The sequence below is a fragment of the Rhinoraja longicauda genome, chromosome 13 (genome assembly GCF_053455715.1).
Source record: "Rhinoraja longicauda isolate Sanriku21f chromosome 13, sRhiLon1.1, whole genome shotgun sequence".
In the NCBI taxonomy this organism is placed as follows: Eukaryota; Metazoa; Chordata; class Chondrichthyes; order Rajiformes; family Arhynchobatidae; genus Rhinoraja; species Rhinoraja longicauda.
In genome coordinates, this window is record NC_135965.1 from 2,422,503 (window position 1) to 2,448,815 (window position 26,313).

The 26,313-nt window shown below is 47.2% G+C and overlaps 1 protein-coding gene across 4 annotated transcripts in view; it reads left to right on the plus strand.

The window, feature by feature from the left end:
* Nucleotides 1-26,313, plus strand: part of mcf2l2 (MCF.2 cell line derived transforming sequence-like 2) — a 327,596-nt gene that overhangs the window by 67,187 nt on the left and 234,096 nt on the right. For all 4 annotated transcript variants that reach the window (XM_078410194.1, XM_078410198.1, XM_078410195.1 and 1 more), the window contains exon 2: nucleotides 20,588-20,671. In XM_078410194.1, coding sequence (XP_078266320.1) covers nucleotides 20,588-20,671 — 84 coding nt within the window. The remainder of the gene's footprint in view (nucleotides 1-20,587; nucleotides 20,672-26,313) is intronic.

Below are 26,313 nucleotides of genomic sequence, written 5' to 3' on the forward strand. Positions count from 1 at the left end.
CCTGCCTTCTCCCCATACCCTCTGACTCCGCTATCCTTAAGAGCTCTATCTAACTCTCTCTTGAAAGTATCCAGAGAATTGGCCTCCACTGCCTTCTGAGGCAGAGAATTCCACAGATTTACAACTCTCTGGGTGAAAAAGTTCTTCCTCATCTCCATTCTAAATGGCCTACCCCTTATTCTTAAACTGTGGCCCCTTGTTCTGGACTCCCCCAACATCAGGAACACGTTTCCTGTCTCTAGCGTGTCCAATCCCTTAATAATCTCACATGTTTGAATAAGATCCCCTCTCATCCTTCTAACTTCCAGTTGTACAGCAATTACTCCAAAATAATGTAATTCATCTCTCTCTATTTTCCTATTCCTGTGGATTAGGAAATGACACACTGGAAATCCCCAAGGATGGAATTCCCAGTAACTCTTTTTCCTGGGTTTTAACCTTTTGTTGTAATTTTTAGATTTTGAGATTCAGATTTAGAGATACAGCGCGGAAACAGGCCCTTCGGCCCACCGAGTCCGCGCCGCCCAGCGATCCCCGCACATTAACACTATCCTACACCCACTAGGGACAATTTTTTTTTACATTTGCCCAGCCAATTAACCTACATACCTGTACGTCTTTGAAGTGTGGGAAGAAACCGAAGATCTCGGAGAAAACCCACGCAGGTCACGGGGAGAACGTACAAACTCCGTTCAGACAGCGCCCGTAGTCAGGATCGAACCTGAGTCTCCGGCGCTGTATTCGCTGTAAGGCAGCAACTCTACCGCTGCGCCACCGTGCCGCACTATTTTCTGGTATAAACCATCATTGTAATTTTCTGCTATGATTACTCCCAACAAATGAATTTGAAAACAAACATTTATGAGAGAATTTATCAGTACAACCTGCACACTATCGCCATTATCCAAAGCAATTTCAATCACCTTGAAATACAACATTTCTATTAAAAGGACAGTACAGCACGGGGACAGGCCCTTCAGCCCACAATGTTTGTGCCAAACATGATACCAAGTTAAACTGGTCTCATCTGCCTGTGCATGATCCACATCCCTCCCTAATCCTTGCACTTCCATGTGCCTATGTAAACGCCTCCTAAATACCACTATTGCCTCAGCCTCCACCACCAGCCCCAGCAATACGTTCCAGATCGAAGGTATTTATTCACCTTATTCACAAAATGCTGGAGTTACTCAGCAGGTCAGGCAGTATCTCGGGAGAGAAGGAATGGGTGACGTTTCGGGTTGAGACCCTTCCTCAGACTGAAGGGTCTCGACCCGAAACGTCACCCATTCCTTCTCTCCTGAGATGCTGCCTGACCTGCTGAGTTACTCCAGCATTTTGTGAATAAACACCTTCGATTTGTACCAGCATCTGCAGTTATCTTCTTATAATACGTTCCAGATCCCCCACAACCATCTCTGTAAAATAAACCTTGCCCTGCACATGTCCATTCAACTTCCCCCTCTCACCTTATAGCTGTGCCCTCTAGTGTTGGCCATTTGCACCCTGGGGAAAATGGTCATGACTGTCTACCCTGTCTACGCCTCTAATAATTTTACATGCAGACGCTCCTCGACTTACGATGGGGTTACGTTCCAAGAAACCCATCGTAAAATGAAAATATCGTAAGTCGAAAACGTATTGAATACACGTGATCACGTGGCCGGAAGCGAGCGGCGGTTCGTTACGGTTCACTGCCGTTTACACCATCGCAAAGTCAAAATATCACAAGTCGAAGCATCGTAAGGCGGGGAGCAACTGTACTTCAATCAAATCACCCCTTAATCTCCAACCTTGAAGAGCAAACCTGCCTTGTCCCAATTAAGTACCTTCCCCCAACATCCAGACCTGCCCCTGTTGAAGACAATCTTAAAACTTAAGGAGTTGTGATCACATATTTGAGATATATAAATGTAATATTTCAAGGATATTATTCATTTACCCAATTGCCTTCCCATTACGTTTCCTTGGTCCACACTCCATAATAATGTAGACTTTTTAAACTTTGTAACATTGTAAAGAATGTGATTGTTCTATTTGCATTCTCAATATTGAGCAAATGGGGTGGGTGACGGTGGCACAGCGGTAGAGTTGCTGCCTTACAGCGAATGCAGCGCCAGAGACCCCGGGTTTGATCCCAACTACGGGTGCTGTCTGTACGGAGTTTGTACGTTCTCCCCGTGACCTGCGTGGGTTTTCTCCGAGATCTTCGGTTTCCTCCCACACTCCAGACATACAGGTTTGTAGGTTAATTGGCTTGGTAAATGTAAAAAAAGAATTGTCCCCAGTGGGTGTAGGATAGTGTTAATGTGCGGGGATCGCTGGTCAGTGTGGACCCGGTGAACCAAAAGGGCTTGTTTCCACCCTGTATCTCTAAACTAAACTAAACAAATCCTGTTCCATAATTGTACATGTTTGGTACTGTGCATGGAGCTGAGTTGTTGGAATCATACAAAATCTATGATACACAAGGAGTCCATTCAGCCCATTGTACTGTCCCTATCAAAACTGTGACCTTCAATCTAACGTCCACCACTGTCGGCACGCACCTCACGGTTCCTAACGTATACACCCAACTGTGTGCTGATTATTTTTCTTGCTATTGAGGGCGTGCAGCGTAGGTTTTCTAGGTTAATTCCCGGAATGGCTGGACTGTTATATGTTGAAAGACTGGAGCAACTAGGTTTGTATACACTGGAATTTAGAAGGATGAGAGGAGATCTTATCGAAATGTATAAGATTATTAAGGGGTTGGACATGTTAGAGGCAGGAAACATGTTCCCAATGTTGGGGGAGTCCAGAACAAGGGGCCACAGTTTAAGAATAAGGGGTAAGCCATTTAGAACTGAGATGAGGAAAAACTTTTTCAGTCAGAGAGTTGTGAATCTGTAGAATTCTCTGCCTCAGAAGGCAGTGGAGGCCAATTCTCTGAATGCATTCAAGAGAGAACTAGATAGAGCTCTTAAGGATAGCGGAGTCAGGGGGTATGGGGAGAAGGCAGGAACGGGGTACTGATTGAGAATGATCAGCCATGATCACATTGAATGGCGGTGCTGGCTCGAAGGGCCGAATGGCCTCCTCCTGCACCTTTTGTTTATTTTTCAAGCAGAGTTCTGGACTCCAACCCTCAGGGTGAAAATATTTTTCTTCATCCCCTCTGTAATTCTTCGAGCATAACTTTAAATCAATGTCCCCAGCGTTTGACCCGGCTCCTGAGGGGAATAAGCCCTTTCTATTTGCTCTTTCTGGACCCTCTATAATTTTATTCAACTTGACCAAATTCTATAAAATCTCATTCAAATACTATGGGGCGCTTCATGCCGCGGGCGTGGCGCGGACTTTAACATCACGGAGCTGCGATCCTTTGCCGGGGTTCGACTGTGGAGAGCTCCAACCGCGGGGCCTGTGTACTTTAACATCGTGAAGCCCGCGGTCTCTGGTAAGAAGAGGCCGACTCGGGAGCTCCATGCCGCGGAGAGTTTCAACCGTCCGGACGCCGGAGTTTCGATCATCCCGACAAGCGGGCTTCAGACCGTCGGCTGTTGATCGGGAGCCCCGACCGTGGATGGTTCAACAGCCCTGACCGCGGGTGAACAAAGAGCAAGATGCTTGAACTTTATTACCTTGCATCACAGTGAGGAATGTGGAATCCACTGTGGTGGAATAATATAAGAAAATAACTGCAGATGCTGGTACAAATCGAAGGTATTTATTCACAAAATGCTGGAGTAACTCAGTGGGTCAGGCAGCATCTCAGGAGAGAAGGAATGGGTGACGTTCCTTCAGTCTGAAGAAGGGTCTCGACCCGAAACGTCACCCATTCCTTCTCTCCCGAGATGCTGCCTGACCCGCTGAGTTACTCCAGCATTTTGTGAATAAATACCGCTGTGGTGGATGTTTATGTTAAATTTTATTTGATGTGGCTGTGTGTCTTGTTGCTTTTCACTTAGTCTGGCTGTATGGTAACTCAAATTTCACTGCACCTTAATTGGTACATGTGACAATACATTGATCTTGAAATCTTATGGTGAGAGGGGAAACGTTTAAAGGAGATGTGTAGGACAGTTTATTTTACAGGGAATGGCAAGTGCCTGGAACACATTGCAGCAGGTGGTGGGTGAGGCAGATGCAAGAGTGGCGTTTAAGAAACTCTTGGATAGGCACACGAATATGCAGGGAATAGAGAGTAATGAATTATGTGCAGGCAGTGAATAGTTGGTGATGGCATTATGTTTGGCACTGATATTGTGGGCCTGTTTCTGTGTGGTGCTGTTCCATGTTCTCCCTCAGTATCCTGTGTTTCCAAAAGAGATTCAGTCTTTGCTAATCCACTCTATCCCCAGAGTTTCAAGTTTCCAGTCCTGTCACCATCCTCTTATATATTTTCTGGTCCTGACTCTACTGTTAATGAGCTGTGCTCTAATTAGTGGTGTTTTGTAGAGTTCTGGCATAATCTCTTCATTCTAAACTACCAAAGAAAGGGATCTCGTGTGTCATTTTAATCACCTATTTACCTGCTCTACTCCATTTTTAAGGATTTCTAGATATCCACTCCATGGTGCTTTTTTGCCCCTTCAGATCACTGAATAAATTACCCTGACTGCTCATTCCCTTACCTTGTGCCACCTATCCGATGGTATACCCTTGCACACTGCTGCCATTTAGAACATAGAACAGTCAACGCGGAGATGGGACCTTCATTCCACAAGGTTTGTAGCAAACATGATGCCTAGTTGAACTGACCTCGTCTGCCTGTACATGATCTGTATCCCTCTAGTCCCTGCACTTTCGCGCGCCGACCTAAAAGCCTCATAAATGCAACTCTCATATTTCACTCACCATAGGGTTGTCAACTTACTCACTCCCAAATAAGGAACAAAAGGTGACGTTACCGCCCCGCGCCCCACGCGACGTCACCCAGCCAGCGGTCACGTGCTCCCGCTCCACCAATGGCGGCCGACTGGGCCGGAATGCGGGTTGCTATGCAACCTCCGTTAGGTGGCGCCCAGGCCTCTAGGCTTACAGTATCGGGGCCTACAGTGTCGGGGCCTACAGTGTTGGGGCCTACAGTGTCCGGGCCTACAATGGCCCCCGGGCGTACAGTGTCCGGGCCTACAGTGTCCGGGCCTACAATGGCCCCCGGGCGTACAGTGTCCGGGCCTACCGCCCTAATACGGGACAAGGGCGGTCCCGTACGGGACAAACCAATTTAGCCCAATATACGGGATGTCCCGGCTAATATGGGACAGTTGGCAACCCTACTCCACCACCAGCCCTGGCAATGCTTTGCAGGCCCCAGCACTCTTGCCCCACACATCTCCAGCAAACTTACCCCTTCTTATAGCTGTACCCTCTGCTATTGGACGTTTCCACCCTGGGAGGAAGGTTCTGACTGTCTACCCTTTCTATGTCTCTCATAATCTTACTGTACATGCTTCTATCGTCTCCTCTCCACTTCTGAATTTCAGAGAAAACAATCCAAGTCTATCCAACCTCTCCCTGCAGCTGAAACCCTTTAATCCAGGCAGTATTCTGGTAAACCTCCTCTGCACCGTCTCCAACGCCTCCATATCTCTCCTGTAATGGGAGCAACAGAACTGCACACAATGCTCCAAATGCAGCCAATGCTGTAGTACTGCACCATGACTTCCTGATTCATATATTCACTGCCCCTAGCAATAAAGGCAAGTAGACCATGTGCCTTTTTTTCTTACCAGCCGGGATAGCGGGACTGTCATACGGTGAAAGACTGGAGTGACTGGGCTTGTATACACTGAAATTTAGAAGGATGAGAGAGGATCTTATTGAAACATATAATATTATTAAGGGATTGGACACATTAGAGGCAGGAAACATGTTCCCGATGTTGGGGGAGTCCAGAACCAGGGGCCATAGTTTAAGAATAAGGGGTAGGCCATTTAGAACGGAGAAGAGGAAAAACTTTTTCACCCAGAGAGTTGTGAATCTGCGGAATTCTCTGCCTCAGAAGGTAGTGGATGCCAATTCTCTGGATGCTTTCAAGAGAGAGTTAGATCAAGTTCTTAAAGATAGCGGAGTCAGGGGGTAGGGGAGAAGGCAGGAACGGGGTACTGATTGAGAATGATCAGCCATGATCACAGTGAATGGCGGTGCTGGAGAGAAGGGCCGAATGGCCTCCTCCTGCACCTATTGTCTATTGTATATCGTCAACCTATTCACTTGCGCTGCCACATTTAGTGAGCTATGAACTTGGTCTCAAAGATTCCTCTGCACTTCAATACTGTTAAGGGTCTTTTCATGAAGTCTCTCCTTACATTCAACTTCCCCCCCAAAATGCAACACCTCACACTTGCTCAGGTTAACGTCCGTCTGTCATTTCACCACCAATTTCTGCAGCTGATCTATATCCTGCTGTATCTTCTGACAGCATTTCTCACTGTCTGTAACTCCTCCAACTTTGGTGGCATTAGCAAACTTACTCACCAACCCATTTACATTCATGTCCAGGTCATTTATATATACCACAAACAGCAGAGATCTCCGCACAGATCCCTGTGGAGCTTCACTGGTCACTGACATCCAGACAGTTATCTTGCTTCCACCACATCCCTCTGTCTTCCACGAATAAGCCAGTTCTGAATCCACACGACCAAGTCACCCTGGATCCTGTACACCTTAATCTTCAACATCCACAGTCCCGTCTTCATCAATCTCCTTTGCACCTCCTCAAAAAACTCAATTGTTAGTGAGACACAACCTGCCAGGTACAAATGAAATGTGTACGAAAGAACTGCAGATGCTAGTTTACACTGAAGACAGACACAAAATGCTGGAGTAACTCAGCGGGACAGGCAGTATCTCTGGAGAGAAGGAATGGGTGACGTTTCGAAATATGGCGCCACCCGGTGGTTGAACAGTCAGAACATTGAGTATAGAAAATGAGAGGTCATGTTGCAGTTGTATAAGATGTTGGTGAGGCTGCGTTTAGATTTAGATTTTTAGATTTAGAGATACAGCGCGGAAATAGGCCCCTCGGCCCACCGGGTCCGCGCCGCCCAGCGATCCCCGCACATTAACACTATCCTACACACACTAGGGACAATTTTTTACATTTGCCCAGCCAATTAACCTACATACCTGTACGTCTTTGGAGTGTGGGAGGAAACCGAAGGTCTCGGAGAAAACCCACGCAGGTCACGGGGAGAACGTACAAACTCCGTACAGACGGCGCCGTAGTCAGGATCGAAACTGAGTCTCCGGCGCTGCATTCGCTGTAAGGCAGCAACTCTAACGCTGCGCCACCGTGCCGCCGTGCCACAATAGTATTGTGTTCAGTTTTGGGCACCATGTTATGGGAAAGATGTTGTCAAGCTGGAAAGGATGCAGAGAAGATTTACAAGATGATGCCAGAACTAGAGGGTGTGAGCTATAGGGAGAGGTTGAGTAGGCTGGGACTCTATTCCTTGGAGTGCAGGAGGATGAGGGGTGATCTTATAGAGGTGTACAAAATCATGAGAGGAATAGATTGGGTAGATGCACAGAGGCTCTTGCCCAGAGTAGGGGAATGAAGAACCAGAGGACATAAATTTAAGGTGAGGGGGGGAGGGGGGGGGGGGGGGGGGGGGGGGAGATTAAATAGGAATATGAGGGGTAACTTTTTTCACATTTTCACAGGTGGGTGTATGGAACGAGCTGCCGGAGGAGGTAGTTGAGGCAGGTACTGTCACAATGTTTAAGAAACGTTTAGACAGGTACATGGAGAGGGATATGGGCTGGTGGGACTAGTATAGATGGGACATATTGGCTGGTGTGGGCAAGTTGGGCCAAAGGGTCTGTTTCCACGCTGTAAGGCTCCACGACTCTATGTCTTTATATTAATTATTTTGACGTGTATTTTACAAAAGACAAGAATGAAAACACTGATCCCTGTGGAACTCCACTGGTGCCAGTCTTTGTGTCATAGAGTCACACAGCATGGAAACAGGCCTTTCCTTTGGCCCGAATTGCCCATGCTGACCAATATTCCCCATCCAACTAGTCCCATTTGGCCCATTTGCCTCTAATCCTTTCCAATCCGCGTACCTGTCCAAGTGTCTTTTACATCCTGCCTCATCTATCTCCTCTAGTAGCTCGTTCCATGTACCCACCACTGTCTGAGTGAAAATGCTGCATCTCAGGTTCCTATTAAATCTTTTCCCTCCCACCTTAAACTTATGTCGTCTGGTTCTCATTCCCCAAACTTGGGTAGAAGACTCTGAGCATTTACGCTATCTATTCCCCACACGATATAATAAACATCTAAAAGAAAAATCACCCGTCAGCTTTCTGTGCTCCAAGGAATAGCCTGCTCAACCTCTCCCGATAGCTCAGGCCCTCAAATCCTGGCAGCATCCTCATAAGTCTTCTCTGCACTCTTTCTAGCAAGTGACAAATATACCTGTCAAACGCTACTCCAGCTTCCTGCCTATAATATATAATTATTTGGATAATCAAGGCCTGATTAGAAACAGTCAACATGGATTTGTGCCTGGAAGGTCATGTTTGACTAATCTTCTTGAATTTTTTGAAGAGGTTACCAGGGAAATTGATAAGGGCAAGGCTGTGGATGTTGTCTATATGGACTTCAGTAAGGCATTTGACAAGGTTCCACATGGAAGGTTGATTAAGAAGGTTAAATCGTTGGGTATTAATAGTGAGGTTGCAAGATGGATTCAACAATGGCTGAATGGGAGATACCAGAGGGTAATGGTTGACAATTGTATGTCAGGTTGGAGGCCAGTGTCTAGTGGAGTGCCCCAAGGATCTGTGTTGGGTCCACTGTTGTTTGTCATTTACATTAATGATCTGGATGATGGTGTGGCAAATTGGATTAGTAAATATGCAGATGATACTAAGATAGGTGGAGTAGTTGATAGTGAGGTAGATTTTCAAAGTCTACAGAGAGACTTGGGCCTTTTGGAAGGGTGGGCTGAAAGATGGCAGATGGAGTTTAATGCTGATAAGTGTGAGGTGCTGCATTTTGGTAGGACAAATCAAAATAGGACGTACAGGGTAAATGGTAGGGAATTGAGGAATGCAGTGGAACAGAGGGATCTGGGAATAACTGTGCATTGTTCCCTGAAGGTGGAATCTCATGTGGATAGGGTGGTGAAGAAGGCGTTTGGTATGCTTGCCTTTATAAATCAGAGCATCGAGTATAGAAGTTGGGATGTAATGTTGAAATTGTACAGGGCATTGGTGAGGCCGAATCTGGAGTATGGTGTGCAGTTCTGGTCGCCAAATTATAGGAAGGATGTCGACAAAATGGAGAGGGTACAGAGGAGATTTACTAGAATGTTGCCTGGGTTTCAGCACTTAGGCTACAGAGAGGTTGAATAGGTTGGGTCTTTATTCTTTGGAGCGTAGAAGGTTGAGGAGGGACTTGATAGAGGTTTTTAAAATTTTGAGAGGGACGGACAGAGTTGACGTGGGTAGGCTTTTCCCTTTGAGAGTGGGGAAGATTCCAACAAGGGGACATAGCTTCAGAATTGAGGGACAAAGGTTTAGGGGTAACATGAGGGGGAACTTCTTTACTCAGAGGGTTGTGGCTGTATGGAATGGGCTTCCGGTGGAAGTGGTGGAGGCTGGCTCGATTTTATTATTTAAGAATAAATTGGATAGGTATATGGATAGGAGGGGATTGGAGGGTTATGGTCTGAGTGCAGGTAGATGAGACTAGGTCAGGGAGAATGGTCGGCGTGGACTGGTAGGGCCGGACAGGCCTGTTTCCATGCTGTAGTTGTTATATGTTATATGTTATATGATAAGGCAATTTTTAAAAATCCTGTTTGCTACCCCCCTTTGCATCCCAAGGACTTTTCCTTTTTGATCTATTTTATCAGGGCCTGGTAATTTATCCACCATCAAAGATAATAAACCCTTAATATTTGTACTGTGTTTAGGTTCACACATCCTACTAAGGTTTTTTGCAACTGAAAGGAGGTCAGAGTATTGAAAGGCCAGCAGGTCAGAAGGTCATATTCAGTGAGCAATAGGGTTGCCAACTTTCTCACTCCCAAATAAGGGACAAAAGGTGACGTCACCACCCCGCGCCCCACGTGACCTCACCCAGCCAGCGGCCACGTGCTACCGCTCTACCAATGGCGGCCGCCCGGGCCTACAGTGGCCCCCCGTGCCTACAGTGTCCGGGCCTATCTATCTCGCCCTCCTAACCCCACTGTCCTGCCTTCTCCCCATAACCCCTGACGCCCGTACACAGGCTGCGTCAGGGAGCTGGAGCAGCAGGATGTCCCCAGGATGATCCAGGAGAATGTCATAGATGGGAGTAACAGTGAGGCGGGCAAGCCTGGGTTGTGGGTAGATGGGTGACCACAGGAATGGCAGAGATTGCAGGAGTCCCCTGGGGTTATTCCCCTCCACAACAGACATGCCCCTTTGGACAGTGTTGTGGGTAGGGTGGCCAAGGTCCTCACTCCCAAATAACAGACAAAACGTGATGTTACCGTCCCGCGCCCCACGTGAGCCATGTGGTCCCGCTCCACCAATGGTGGCCACCCGGACCGGGAGGCGAGTTGCTACGCAACTTCCATTAGGTGGCGCCCAGGCCTCCTGGCCTACACTGTCCAGGCCTACAGCGGTCCCTGGCCCTCCAGTGCCTGGGCCTACAGCGCCCCCCCTGGGCCTACAGCACCCCGCCCCGGGCCTACAGCGCCCGCAGGGCCTACAGCGCTCCCCCGGGCCTACAGCATCCCCCTGGGCCTAATACGGGACAAGGGCGGTCCCGTACGGGACAAACCAATTGAGCCCAATATAGGTGATGTCCCGGCTAATACGGGACAGTTGGCAACCCTAGTTGTGGGGAGGGTGAGCGGTTGGCAGCAGTTGGGCCTGTGGCATTGTGCCCGGCTCTGCGGCACAGTGGGGAAGGGTGAAGACTGGCAGAGCCATGGTGATGGGAGACTGCTTAGTGAGGAGGATTCTGTGGCTGTAACTGCGACTCCAGGATGGCGTGTTGCCTTCCGGGAGCCAGGGTTCAAAATATCTCGGAGCGGTAGCAGAACATTCTCTCGGGGGAGGGCGAGCAGCTGGAAGTCTCCGTGCACGTTGTCACAAATGTCACAGGTAGGAAAAGGCATAAGGTCCTGCAGCTTGAACACAGGGAGCTCGGCTGAAGGTAAACACCAGTATCTCCAGGATAGTCATCTCGGGATTGCTCCGGGAGCCAGGGGCTAGTGAGGGCGGGGACAGGAAGATAGGACAGGTGAATGCGTGGCTGAGGGGTTGGTGCAGGGGGCAAGGATTCAGATTCTTAGACCATTGGGATGTCTTCTGGGGCAGAGGTGGCCTGTTCTAGAGGGACGACATGCACGAACTGCACAGGAACCAAATGTCCGTCCTACTCAGGAGGGTTTAAACTAGATTGGCAGGGGATGGGATCCCATACAGGAGTGAGGTGGGTGAGTGTGTTAGACGTTGGTGCGGAGGGCGATGAAAGCACGTTGAGCAGGCAGGAGCACAGCAGGGATTGAGGCAGGGCTGTTGGATTAAGCTGCATTTATTGCCAGAGACATGCTGGGTTAGGCTTGTGATGTATATGTAATGTAAATGCCAGTACCCCCTTGAGGCCAAGAGCAGAAGCTGGCCAATGGGCTTGTGCCTTGTGACTGAGGTCAGGTGACCTTCCAGGGCCAATGGGCTGGTGCCTTGTGACTGAGGTCAGGTGACCTTCTAGAAGTTTCCTGGTGAAGGATCAGTAATAAAATCTTCTTACAAGATGTCCGGGCGTATATTCATTGTGCTAGCCACAACAGGGTCTTACAGAAGACATTACAAGGCTGATAGAAACAGAGCAAAAAGGTGCAGGAGGAGGCCATTTGGACCCATCGAGCCAGCACCGCCATTCATTGTGATCATGGCTGATCATCTACAATCAGTAACCCGTGCCTGCCTTCTCCCCATATCCCTTGATTCCACTAGCCCCTAGAGCTCTATCCAACTCTCTTTTAAATTCATCCAGTGAATTGGCCTTACGCTGCCCTCTGTGGCAGAGAATTCCACAAATTCACAACTCTGGGTGAAAAAGTTTTTTTCTCATCTCAGTTTTAAATGGCCTCCCCTTTATTCTTAGACTCCCCCAACATTGGGAACATTTTTCCTGCATCTAGCTTGTCCAGTCCTTTTTTAATTTTATACTTTTCGATACGATCCCCTCTCATCCTTCTAAATTCCAGTGAATACAAGCCCAGTTTTTCCAATCTTTCCCCATTTGACAGTCCCGCCATCCCGGGGATTAACCTGGTGAACCTATGCTGCATTGCCTCAATAGCAAGGATGTCCTTCCTCAAATTGAGAGACCAAATCTGCACATAATACTCCAAATGTGGTCTCATCAGGGTCCTGTACAACTGCAGAAGGACCTCTTTACTCCTACACTTAAATCCTCTTATTATGAAGGCCAACGTGCCATTAGCATGAACTGGGCATGAGTGGGTATGTTTCCGTCTGGGACATGAATGCCTGATTAATGGAGGGACCTGACTGATAGCTAGATGGGGGTGAAAGAGGACAGGGTGTTGCTTTACTGATTAAGGAGAAGGTCATGGCTAGGTGGCCAACTGTCCCGTATTAGCCGGGACATCCCGTAATTTGGTCTAAATTGGTTTGTCTCTTACGGGACCACCCTTGTCCCGTATTAGGCCCAGGGGTCGCTGTAGGCCCGGACACTGTAGGCCCGGGCACTGTAGGCCTGGGAGCCGTTGTCGGCCCGGACAGTGTAGACTGACGGAGTATGTTCGGGGAGCGGGACCGAGTGTGTTCGCCGAACGGAGGTTGCGTAGCAACCCGCCTCCCAGCTCAGGTGGCCGCCATTGGTGGAGCGGGAGCACATGGCTGCTGGCTGGGTGAGGTCACGTGGGGCGCGGGCGGTGATGTCACCTTTAGATCCTTATTTGGGAGTGAGAAAGTTGGCAACCCTAGTCACAAAATTACATTAAGTTAATTCTCACATTTTTCAAGTTAGAGGGGTGGCCGTGGGAACTAACAAGGGCTCAGCTACTGTACGCCTGATTATGTCGTCCACTCCTTGTTCCAGATATATGCTGAAACCATCCCCTGTCTCTTTCTCCACTACATCAATGGTTACATCAGGGCTGCCTCCTGCACCCATGCAAAACTCATGGACGTTGTTAACCACCACTAACTTCCACCCTGCCCTCAGATTCCCTTGGACTGTCTCAGACACAGTTTTCCCCCTTCTTGATGACTCTGTCTCCATCCCAGGAGCCAGCCCCACATCTACTGCAAACCCACTGACTCCCTACAGCTCCCCCCACCCTGCCTCTTGCAAAGACACTATCCCCTACTCTTCATTATTCTTTCTCCGCTGGAACTGCTCCCAGGGTGAGACTTTCCATTCTAGGACCTCCAAGATGTCCTCTATCTTTAGTAAACATGGCTTTGCCCGGCTCTCATAGAGGGATCCCTCACCTGTGCCTCCTCTATGTTCCACACTTCTGCTCTCGCTCCCCCTAGATGGAACAAAGATAGAGTGCCCCAGCTCCTTGCCTTTCTCCCCACCAGCCACCGCATCCAAAACATAATTTTCCGACTCCTTCAACGTGATCCCACCACCAGTCCCATCTTCCCATCTCCACCCCTTTCCAGCTACTGCAGAGACCGCTCCCTCCACAACTCGCCTCGCTAATCCCTTCCCACACAAAACCACCCCGTCCTGCGGTGCTACCACCTGCAACTGCAGGAGACGTACACCTGTCCCTCTATCTGCTCCCTCACATCCATCCTGGGACCCCAGCAGTCCTTCCAGGAGAGACGGAGGTTCACATTCACCTCCTCTAACCTAACCTACAGTGTTCCTGATGTGGCCTATTTTACATCGGTGAGACCAAGTGTAGATTCAGCAACCATCTTGCCAAACATTTGCGCTTAATCTGGCCAAGGCTTATTGGATCTCCTGGTTGCTAACTATTTGAACTCTGCCTCCTATTCCCATACTGACCTTTATGTCCTGGGCTTCCTCCATTGCCAGAGTGAGGCCACACACAAACTGGACGAACAACACTTCGAATTCCAGGTAACTTACAACCCGAGTTACTCCAGCATTTTGTGTCTATCTTTTCCATCTACGGATTTGCTAAATTTTACCATAGTTTATGTCTTTGTCCCTGTTGAAAGCATGACCCTCCCTCTCTCCCCCCTCCCCCTTCCCCTTTTAGTTGTTCATCAGAATGCAAGGAATCGGAGGAGGAGTAGACAAAGTAGCCCCTGCTGCCACTCCATAAGATTGTGGCTCACCTGATCTTGGTCTCAAGCTAAACTTTCCTGCTTGTTCCCTCGCAAACATTCAACTTGCCGGTCTCCACAGATCTGAGGTGGAGTATTCCAAAGGTTCATGATCTTGTGAGAGAATAAAGTCTCCCTCAACTCCTCACTGATGTCCTCCCTCATCATATAGCTCTCATTCCTGCACCCATCAGAAGTAACAGAGTCTTGGGAACATACAGTATCCCCACTGAAATCTAACGATATGGCAGGGAATGTTTCAATGCTAAATCCACTTTCCCATTGTTACATCTGGGAGGAGGGGGATATAGGAACATATCTCAAAATTATGGCTACTATATCGCCTGCTACTCGCCATCGACACCGGCGACTGTGCAATCCTGCTCCTTCTCGACCTCAGCGCAGCGTTCGATACAGTGGACCACACCATCCTTATTGACCGTCTCCGGTACGCGGTTGGCATTGATGGCACTGCCCTGAGCTGGTTCGCTTCGTACCTCAAAGATAGGAGTTTCGCCATCAACATAGGCAGTTATTCCTCTGCTCCAGCTAGCCTCTCCTGCGGAGTTCCACAAGGCTCCATCCTAGACCCCATTCTCTTCTCTCTATACATGCTCCCCCTTGGCCAAATCATTCAAAGGCACGGCATTTCTTTCCACTGCTATGCCGATGACACTCAGCTTTACCTCCCCCTGAAACCCAACAACCAGTCAAATTTAAACAGCCTCTTACACTGCCTTGAGGACATAAAATGTTGGATGGCACAGAACTTCCTCCAATTAAATGAGAGCAAGTCTGAGGTCATCCTATTCAGCCGCCCCCCCGACTCCATCAAATTGATAACAGGCAGTCTTGGAAGTCTATCCTGCCTAGTCAAATCGCATGTCAAAAACCTCGGCATGATATTTGACTCTGTATTAAAATTTGATAAGCAAGTCAACGTTGTGGTAAAAGCCAGCTTCTTCCAACTTCGAACCATAGCTAAAATCAAACCTTTCCTCCAATTCGACGACACAGAAAAAATCATTCACGCTTTCATTTCCTCCCGCCTAGACTACTGCAACTCCCTATACACTGGGATCAGCCAATCTTCCCTGTCCCGCCTGCAACTGGTCCAAAACGCCGCAGCGAGACTCCTGACGGGTACCCGTAAAAGGGACCACATCACCCCGATTCTGGCCTCTCTCCACTGGCTCCCTGTACGGTACAGAATCAACTTCAAGCTCCTCCTATTCACGTATAAAGCCCTAAATGGACACTCCCCCCCCCTACATTAAAAATCTTCTAACCCCCCTCTCTAACTCCAGGTCCCTCAGGTCGGCCGACTTGGGGCTACTCACTATCCCGCGCTCTAGGCTTAAGCTCAGGGGTGACCGCGCTTTTGCGGTTACAGCTCCTAGATTGTGGAACAGCATCCCTCTCCCCATCAGAACTGCCCCCTCCATCGACTCCTTTAAGTCCAGGCTCAAAACCTATTTCTACTCCCTAGCGTTTGAGGCTCATTGACGAGGCGCTGTGAACTGTTTGCGTGCTACTGTATGTTTCATTTTTTTTCCATTGGAACCTAATCAGATGTACAGCACTTTGGTCAACGTGGGTTGTTTTTAAATATGCTATACAAATAAAAAATTGACTTGACTATATCCATTATCGAAATGGTGACAAGCCCAACTGTGGTAAAACAAAATGGAGGGTCTCACGATGTCTGCCACAGAGTCCACCTCAATCACCTCTCGTCAGTGGCCAAAGATCACAGTGTGAATTATGTCCATCTACACCAGTGTTACTCAACCTTGTTACCCTTGCGGAACCCTTGAAATAATTTTCATGTCTCAGGGAACCCCTACATAAATATTCGTCACGTACAGCTCCTGTCCACTGACCACTAAAGGCCGTTCCACACGAATAAGAAATTAAACATGAGTGCAGAAATAGCAGGGGCTATGACGGAAATATTTCAAACGTCATTAGAAACGGGGATGGTGCCGGAAGATTGGCGCATTGCGCATGTTGTGCCCTTGTTTAAAAAAGGTTCTAAAAGTAAACCTAGCAATTATAGACCTGTTAGTTTGACGTCTGTGGTGGGAAAATTAATGGAAAAGATACTTAGGGACAATATATATAATTATATGGATAAACAAGGCCTGATTAGAAACAGTCAACATGGATTTGTGCCTGGAAGGTCATGTTTGACTAATCTTCTTGAATTTTTTGAAGAGGTTACCAGGGAAATTGATAAGGGCAAGGCTGTGGATGTTGTCTATATGGACTTCAGTAAGGCATTTGACAAGGTTCCACATGGAAGGTTGATTAAGAAGGTTAAATCGTTGGGTATTAATAGTGAGGTTGCAAGATGGATTCAACAATGGCTGAATGGGAGATACCAGAGGGTAATGGTTGACAACTGTATGTCAGGTTGGAGGCCAGTGTCTAGTGGAGCACCCCAAGGATCTGTGTTGGGTCCACTGTTGTTTGTCATTTACATTAATGATCTGGATGATGGTGTGGCAAATTGGATTAGTAAATATGCAGATGATACTAAGATAGGTGGTGTAGTTAATAATGAAGTAGAGTTTCAAAGTCTACAGAGAGACTTGGGCCTTTTGGAAGGGTGGGCTGAAAGATGGCAGATGGAGTTTAATGCTGATAAGTGTGAGGTGCTGCATTTTGGTAGGACAAATCAAAATAGGACCTACAGGGTAAATGGTAGGGAATTGAGGAATGCAGTGGAACAGAGGGATCTGGGAATAACTGTGCATTGTTCCCTGAAGGTGGAATCTCATGTGGATAGGGTGGTGAAGAAGGCATTTGGTATGCTTGCCTTTATAAATCAGAGCATCGAATATAAAAGTTGGGATGTAATGTTGAAATTGTACAGGGCATTGGTGAGTCCGAATCTGGAGTATGGTGTGCAGTTCTGGTCGCCAAATTATAGGAAGGATGTCGACAAAATGGAGAGGGTACAGAGGAGATTTACTAGAATGTTGCCTGGGTTTCAGCACTTAAGCTACAGAGAGAGGTTGAACAGGTTGGGTCTTTATTCTTTGGAGCGTAGAAGGTTGAGGGGGTACTTGATAGAGGTTTTTAAAATTTTAAGAGGGACGGACAGAGTTGACGTGGGTAGGCTTTTCCCCTTGAGAGTGGGGAAGATTCCAACAAGGGGACATAACTTCAGAATTGAGGGACAAAAGTTTAGGGGTAACATGAGGGGTAACTTCTTTACTCAGAGAGTGGTGGCTGTATGGAATGGGCTTCCGGTGGAAGTGGTGGAGGCAGGCTCAATTTTATTATTTAAGAGTAAATTGGATAGGTATATGGATGAGAGGGGATTGGAGGGTTATGGTCTGAGAGCAGGTAGATGAGACTAGGTCAGAGAGAGTGGTCGGCGTGGACTGGTAGGGCCGAACGGGCCTGTTTCCGTGCTGTAGTTGTTATATGGTTATATGGTTAAATGCAAAAATGACTCAAATGCATTTGCATGTGATTAGTAAGGATGTGCATTTCTGCTCTACCTTGGTTCTAGTCCTGGGGGAAACAAACACACATAATGACCACTGATTGCAGTCATTTAGAGTATGATGTCATCCTGCTTATTGAAGTACATATTGAAGTACTTGTTGAAGTAAATTCGCACATAAATTGATAATCAGCCCAAAAAGGTGGCAATTGGCTTTTCTGCTGTGTTTTATATTTTAACCCTGTCTTAATTAATGAATATGGTTATATAATCTTGCACTTAAATGTAATATTTACTCATTACAGTTCCACCACTGATTTTCTGGCGCTCTTGGTTCCAGAGCTTTGCTGGTTTATCCAGCTGGCCAAGGAAGTCGGCTATGGGGATAGATGTGCTGGTTCCAGCTGGGCTGGAGTTCCAGAGTCCCGGCCACAGGTTGCAAATTCAACCCATCGATCGGCCATGGAAGTCCCGATGAGGTGGAGATTGGCTGCCTTGCCCAGCCTAGGTGCCACATTTTCGTGGAGACTTCCAGGGCGCGGGGGATTTCTCGTGGAACCCCTGGCGACCTCTAGCGGAACCCGAGTGTTCCAGGGAACCCCGGTTGAGAAACGCTGATCTACTCACACAGTAGACGTGGTCTTCATTGCTTCCAAGAAAAATGCAGGGAGTAGCATTGGCCACTGTACATATCTGTTTTTGACCTCACTCAAAAATGGTCCATGATAGTATGGAAGCCTCATGCTAACCCATGGGACAAAAAAAACAACCCAATCTCAGTAAAGACCAGGGAAACGTCCTACCCATTCCTTCTATCTAGAGATGCTGCCTGTTAGTCTGTGCTTGTTGGATTCTTGCACGACAAGGGAATCAAGGGGTCATGTGGATTGAGCTGCAAAATTGAGTTGAAGCCAACGATCGTAATGGCCCATTGAACAGCAGAGCAGACTCCAGGGAAACTCTGGCCAGCTGCTGCTCCTATTTCCTACGGTCTGTACTCTGGCTCTGTTGACCATCTCACTTTCTTTAGATATGGAGACTGTTGGGCAAGTGTGTGGTGTCAAAGCCCAATGGACATCACATGTGGAAGTTCACGGCAGGGTGCTGAGGACAGTGCCTTGTGTGCTTGCCTGTGCATGCTCCATGGGCATTTTGCATTGGGCTTGTGAGGTAGAATGTCAGCCCCGTTGAAAACTGGTCCAGGACTTGGAGCAATGTCACTTCCAGCAAAGGTGCTCAAACCCGTTTCAGTGTGTCACAACTCTAGTGTTCATTGTCCAGGTGCTGCAGCATCTCTGCGTGGCAGGTCCCACCTCTAACCTTGGGCAGCTCTATCAGAGCTCAGCTCATTTACTGCTGATTCCCTAATCCATTACTCGTACCTCTGTAGCAGATGTTCCCATCTTCTTCCCGACAACGCCTTGTGTTGCTTGTGTACTAACATGATGAAAATCTCTTTATTCAAAGCTTGTTAACATGCATTAGCTGCTCCCCTGTTGCCATAGTGAGGCCCACCGGAAATTGGAAGAACAGCACCTCATATTTCGCCTGGGCAGTTTGCAGCCCAGTGGTATGAACATTGACTTCTCCAACTTTAGATAGTTCCTCTGTCCCTCTCTTCCCCTCCTCCTTCCCAGATCTCCCTCTATCTTCCTGTCTCCACCTATATCCTTCCTTTGTCCCGCCCCCCTGACATCAGCCTGAAGAAGGGTCTCGACCCGAAACGTCACCCATTCCTTCTCTCCTGAGATGCTGCCTGACCTGCTGAGTTACTCCAGCATTTTGTGAATAAATACCTTCGATTTGTACCAGCATCTGCAGTTATTTTCTTATACATTATACCCCTGTTGATATCTCCATGTTAAAATCCTCCCCATTGCTCCTTCCATGAACATTTCAATGCCTGTCTAGAACTGTGCTCGGTTCCAACTCAATCTTCTTGTGCGCTCCTGATTTCAGTCCTTTCACCGTGAGGCCTTGCTTTCAGCTGCATAGTTCCGTGTTCTAGACTTCCCTTCCTTTTCCTCGGCTTCTGTCTAGTCATACCATCCTGGAGCTACTGTTGAACAGAAGTCTGGTCCAGTGCCTTGTGAAATGTTATTATGTTGGACATGTTAAATGAATGTAAGTTGCAGTTGCTGCTTTGAATCCCCGCTTTACTGAAGTTTAAATCACAAGGTGGCACCACGTAACCTTTGCGATTCTCCTTATATAATCATGCTCTTGGTTCTAACTAGTCATCAGGGTAATTATTTAGATTTCCAGCACAGTTTCAATTAAGATCTGAGACAAAAGCAGTAACTTGTTGGAGTATATAATTATTAATGAGAAGATGCAAATTGCTATTTTTGTGTCTCATGAACTGATATTAATTTATAAGTACATTTTAAGACACAGTCACGTTCTAGTTTATTTTTGTACTTGTCGTCTACCAGGAATAAAATGGCTAAAGATAGAAAATCGATCCATGAGTAAAATATGTGATCTTTTTAAAGAGATGTACATTCTGGTAGAGCTGATGTACATTCTGGTAGGGTGGAAAACAAGGGTTAATTACAATTTAAATGAGAATAAACGATACTGTGTGTTTTAATCAAAGAATTCATGGCCAAACTAATGTTATTGACAAATGATTTGATGTAAGGGTTATGTGAACTGAAGATTGTGAAAGAATTTCCAATGGCTTTTGTAACTTTGGAGCAAAGGAAGTCTTGTGACTGAAATCTAAGCAGCATCTTGGGAAACCATTGCAGATTTAGTGTTCTGAGCATCTCTGTTAACTGACAATACAACTTTGTTTCAGTCCTGAACTTAACTCGTTGGATTACTCTGTTGCTCTCTCTCTCTCTGCAGATGAAATTATGCAACAAGAAATCAGACCCCTGCTAGCAGTTGACATCATTGAACAGCTACAGAAACAGTTTGCTATCCTATCAGGTAGGAAATTCGCAACTTTTCCTTTCTCGTTACGTGATGCTGCCTGGAACATGAAGCAATGTTTCTTAATGGAGTATTTTGTTTAGGTGTCAATGTGATACAGCGCTAGAGGCAGTTTGCTCAACTCATGATCTACTTCTCGATAATCAACCCGTGTAGAAAAAGGTTGTGTTTATTTGTATATAATATAACAAAACAATAACTCCACTGTGTTTAGATTGTGCAATTCTGCTGCACTCTTCCTATTTTATGATTTATATTAAGTTACTTCAATTAAGTTAAATAAATTAAATCATCCCTAAACTACCCAAATTCGAGTGAATCCAAAACCAGTTCCTGTAACCTTTCTTTGTAGTTAACCCTTAGAGTTCAGATAAGATTCTGGTCAATCTTTTTTCTGACCTCCAGCATTCCCTTATCAATTCTGATCATTTTCTGTATCTGCACATGTTTTAATGATCCGTGTAACCCGATACGATATGATACAACTTTATTTATCCCAGGAGGGAAATTGATCTGCCAACAGTCATAAAACGCAAATACATGAAACATGAAACTAAGGAGACGAGTGGAAAAGATTGGGGATGTGCAAACGTGTCCCTTTACCTCCCCCCTCAACTCCATCTAAGGACCCAAACAGTCTTTCCAGGTGAGACAGAGGTTCACCTGCACCTCCTCCAACCTCATCTATTGTATCCGCTGCTCTAGATGTCAACTTCTTTACATCGGCAAAAACAAACGCAGGCTCGGCGATCGTTTCGCTCAACACCATCGCGCAGTCTGCCTTAACCAACCTGATCTCCCAGTGGCTGAGCACTTCAACTCTCCCTCCTACTCCCAGTCTGACCTTTCTGTCATGGGCCTCCTCCAGTGTCATAGTGAGGCCCACCGGAAATTGGAGGAACAGCACCTCATATTTTGCTTAGGCAGCTTGCAGCCCAGCGGTATGAACGTTGACTTCTCCAACTTTAGATAGTTCCTCTGTCCCTCTCTTCCCCTCCTCCTTCCCAGATCTCCCTCTATCTTCCTGTCTCCACCCATATCCTTCCTTTGTCCCACCCCTGACATCAGTCTGAAGGAGGTTCCTTCTCTCCTGAGATGCTGCCTGACCTGCTGAGTTACTCCAGCATTTTGTGAATAAATACCTTCGATTTGCGCCAGCATCTGCAGTTATTTTCTTACGCTAACAATGGCCTGTTTCCTTTATCACCGTTACTTTTTTGCAAATCTTTCATTCATTGTTCTTTATCTCTCTACATCATCGCCTATACCTGTCGCTTCCCTTGAAGGTAGACACAAAATGCTGGAGTAACTCAGCGGGACAGGCAGCATCTCTGGAGAGAAGGAACGGGTGACGATTTGGGTCGAGACCCATCCCTTCTCTCCAGAGATGCTGCCTGTCCCGCTGAGTTACTCCAGCATTTTGTGTCTACCTTTGATTTAAACCAGCAACTGCAGTTTTTTCCAACACATCTCTCGTTTCCCTTATCCCTAACCAGTCTGAAGAAGGGTCTCGACCCGAAACATCACCCATTCCTTCTCTCCAGAGATGCTGTCTGTCCCGCTGAGTTACTCCAGCTTTTTGTGTCTATCTTCGGTTTAAACCAGCATCTGCAGTTCCTTCCTCCACACGGACAGCTTTATGCTCCAGGGTTCAAGATCTGCAAGAAAGATAGAGTTAGAGGAGTAAGAGGAGGGGGATGTTGCTTCATTGATTAAGGAGAATGTCACAGCAGTAATCTGAGAGGACATTACTGATGGTTTGTCCAGTGAGGTTGTATGAGTGAGGCTGACATATAAAAAAGGGTTGATCATGTTGTTGGGAGTGTACTATGGGCTCCTAAATAGTCGATGTGAATTAGAAGAACAAATATGCCGAGAGATACATGGTGGTGCAGCGGTAGAGTTGCTGCCTTACAGTGAATGCAGCGCCGGAGACCAGAGTTTGATCCCAACTACGGGTGCCGTCTGTACGGAGTTTGTACGTTCTCCCCGTGACCTTGTGGGTTTTCTCCGAGATCTTCGGTTTCCTCCCACACTCCAAAGACGTGCAGGTTTGTAGGTTAATGGCTTGGTAAATGTAAAAATTGTCCCCAGTGGGTGTAGGATAGTGTTAATGTGCGAGGATCGCTGGTCGGCGCGGACCCGGTGGGTCGAAGGGCCTGTTTCCGCGCTGTATCTCTAAACATAAACATAAAGATTGCAAGCAGCATCAAGCCTAATGCAGTTGTCATAGTCGGGGATTTTAACTTTTCAAATATAGACCGGGACTGCTGGTGCCAAGGGCTTGACAGGATGCAATTGATCAGATTTACGAGGATGTTGACAGGATTCGAGGGCCTGAGCTGTGGGGAGAGGTTGAGCAGGCTAGGACTAAGACAATAGACAATAGACAATAGGTGCAGGAGGAGGACATTCGGCCATTCGGCCCTTTGAGCCAGCACCGCCATTCAATGTGACCATGGCTGATCATCCTCAATCAGTACCCCATTCCTGCCTTCTCCCCATACCCCCTGACTTTGTTCCATGGACCCTGAGGGGCAATCATAGAGAGGTGTATAAACTCTTGAGGGGGATCGATCGGATGAATGCACAGTGTCTTTTACCTAGGATAGAGGAATGAAAAACATTCACGTTAAACTTAGTGGAGCAAAATCTTACCTGAACCTAAGGGGCAACCTTTCACTCAGGGAGGTGGGTACATGGAACGAGCAGCCAGAGGAGGTAGTTGATGCAGGGACTATCACAACAGTTGAAAGTCACTTGGACAGGTTTATGAATATGAAAGACGGAATGAAATGTACCAAACGCAGGCTAATGGGAGTAAATGAGAAGGATCTTGGTCGGCACGAAGTGGGCTGAAGAGCCTGTTTGTATGCTGCGTGATTCTACGACGCCCATGTCTCTAATGTGACACGTCCAGTAGCAGCCAAGCTCAATCTACTCTCGCCAGCTCTCGCCTAACAATGAGCCTTCCTCCAATTTACTGCTCTCCTCTGAGGTCCAGTCTTTTCCTAATCCATTGTTGTCTTGAAATATATGCAGTTATGATCATTGTTCACTAAATACTCACCCGCTAAAACTCTGATTACTTGGTCAGCCTCATTTCCCAACACATGGTTCGGTAGAATCATTTTCCCTGGTTGCACAATCTACATATTATTTCGAGAAATACTCAAGAGTCAAGTAGGAAAATAACTGCAGATGCTGGTACAAATCGAAGGTATTTATTAACAAAATGCTGGAGTAACTCAGCAGGTCAGGCAGCATCTCAGGAGAGAAGGAATGGGTGACGTTTCGGGTCGAGACCCTTCTTCAGACTGATGTCAGGGGGGCGGGACAAAGGAAGGATATAGGTGGAGACAGGAAGATGGAGGGAGAACTGGGAAGGGGGAGGGGAAGAGAGGGACAGAGGAACTATCTAAAGTTGGAGAAGTCAATGTTCATGCCGCTGGGCTGCAAGCTGCCCAAGCGAAATATGAGGTGCTGTTCCTCCAATTTGCGGTGGGCCTCACTGTGGCACTGGAGGAGGCCCATGACAGAAAGGTCAGACTGGGAATGGGAGGGGGAGTTGAAGTGCTCAGCCACCGGGAGATCAGGTTGGTTAAGGCAGACTGAGCGAAGGTGTTGAGCGAAACGATTGCCGAGCCTGCATTTGGTTTCACCGATGTAAAGAAGTTGACATCTAGAGCAGCGGATACAATAGCTGAGTTTGGAGGAGGTGCAGGTGAACCTCTGTCTCACCTGGAAAGACTGTTTGGGTCCTTGGATGGAGTTGAGGGAGGAGGTAAAGGGACAGGTGTTGCATCTCCTGCGGATGCAGGGGAAAGTGCCCAGGGATGGGGTGGTTTGGGTAGGAAGGGACGAGTGGACCAGGGAGTTACGGAGGGAACGGTTTCTGCGGAACGCAGAGTCAAGAGTCAAGAGTGTTTTATTGTCATTTTTCCCGGAACAGGAAAATTGAATTCTTACTCACTGCAGCACAACAGATATGTAAACATAGGACTCTGTAAACACCCAAAGACAAAAACAATGCTCCCAATTCTATATTTCATTTATTATTATTGTTACGTGTACAGTGAAAAGCTTTTTTGTTGCGTGCTTTCCAGTCAGCCAAAAGATTAGAAGTGATTAGATTTCAAGATTTCAAGATTTCAAGATCAATTTATTGTCACATGTACCAATTAAAGTACAGTGAGATTTGAGTTACCATACAGCTGTACTAAGTGAAAAGCAACAAGACACACAGACACATCAAATAAAATTGAACGTAAACATCTACCACAGCGGTCCCGTAAGGGACAAACTAATTTAGCCCAATATACGGGATGTCCCGACTAACACGGGACAGTTGGCAACCCTAATTGTTCCTCCTCCCAGCTGGATGAAAGTACTCACCTGGAACAGGCATGAGCGGACAGGAATTGATCGTGTGATGGGGGACTCTGGGAGGGGGTTGAAAATCACTGGTGCAAAACAATAAATCTAAGAAAAGGGAGTAGCTGAGAATATCAGTCAATACTCATTTCAAACTATTCAGGTGCTTTTTTACCTAAATGCATGAATTGAGATCTTTGCCATTGTAATATTGCCATTTTAACATTGCAGAAGGCAATCATTGCATCTGTTTGTAGCAGTAACTTCGTGTTAGGTTCAAGTTGGGTGGCTGATGGTCAGGGTGGACGGTGGGCCAAAGGAGCTGTTTCCATGTCAAATCTCTCTGTGCTGACCCGATAATGAGTTTACTTGCAGCTGCCACTTTAATGCAGTAGTGCAGGATTGCTAAACATCTGAAGATGCCATTTTTTCAGCGAAATAAAGTGCTGATCATTTTAGAGTCAGACAGTCATAGTCATAGAGTGATATAGCATGGAAACAGGCCCTTCGACCCAACTTGCCCACACCGGCCAACATTTCCCAGCTACACTAGTCCCACCTGCCCGCATTTGGTTCATATCCCTCCAAACCGGTCCTATCCATGTACCTGTCTGACTGTTTCTTAAACGTTGGGATAGTTCCTGCCTCAACTACCTCATCTGACAGCTTGTTCCATACAGCCTCCATTAGGGGCGTTGCCAGGACGTTCACCTTTGTGTGAAAAAGTTACCCCTCAGATTCCCATTAAATCTTTTCCGCCCTCAGCTTTCCACCGGGTGGCGCCAGCAATGGCTGCCTTGCCAACAGTCTGTCCATCCCTTCCTTCTTTGTTGTCTTATAGTATGTGTTAAATGTATGTTTTAGTGTTCTTTAGCTTGTTTTATAAGGGGGGTGGGGGATGTGGGGGCGTTGGGGAAAACTTTTTTTAAATCTCTTACCTCGACGGAGATGCGATTTTGTTCCGTATCGTATCTCTGTCCGCACTGTGGCTTAACATCGAGGAGCTGGCGGCCTCTGCTGGAGACCCCGCGCATGACCGAGTTCCGTCACTCACCCGCGCGAGCCCGAGTTCCGTCACTCACCCGCGCATGACCGAGTTCCGTCACTCACCCGCGCGAGCCCGAGTTCAAATCCCAACTGCCATATCAATAGACATTGGACAATAGGTGCAGGAGGAGGCCATTCGGCCCTTCGAGCCAGTATCGCCATTCAACGTGATCATGGCTGATAACATTGTTCTCCTTGCACTCGACGGCCACCCCCTC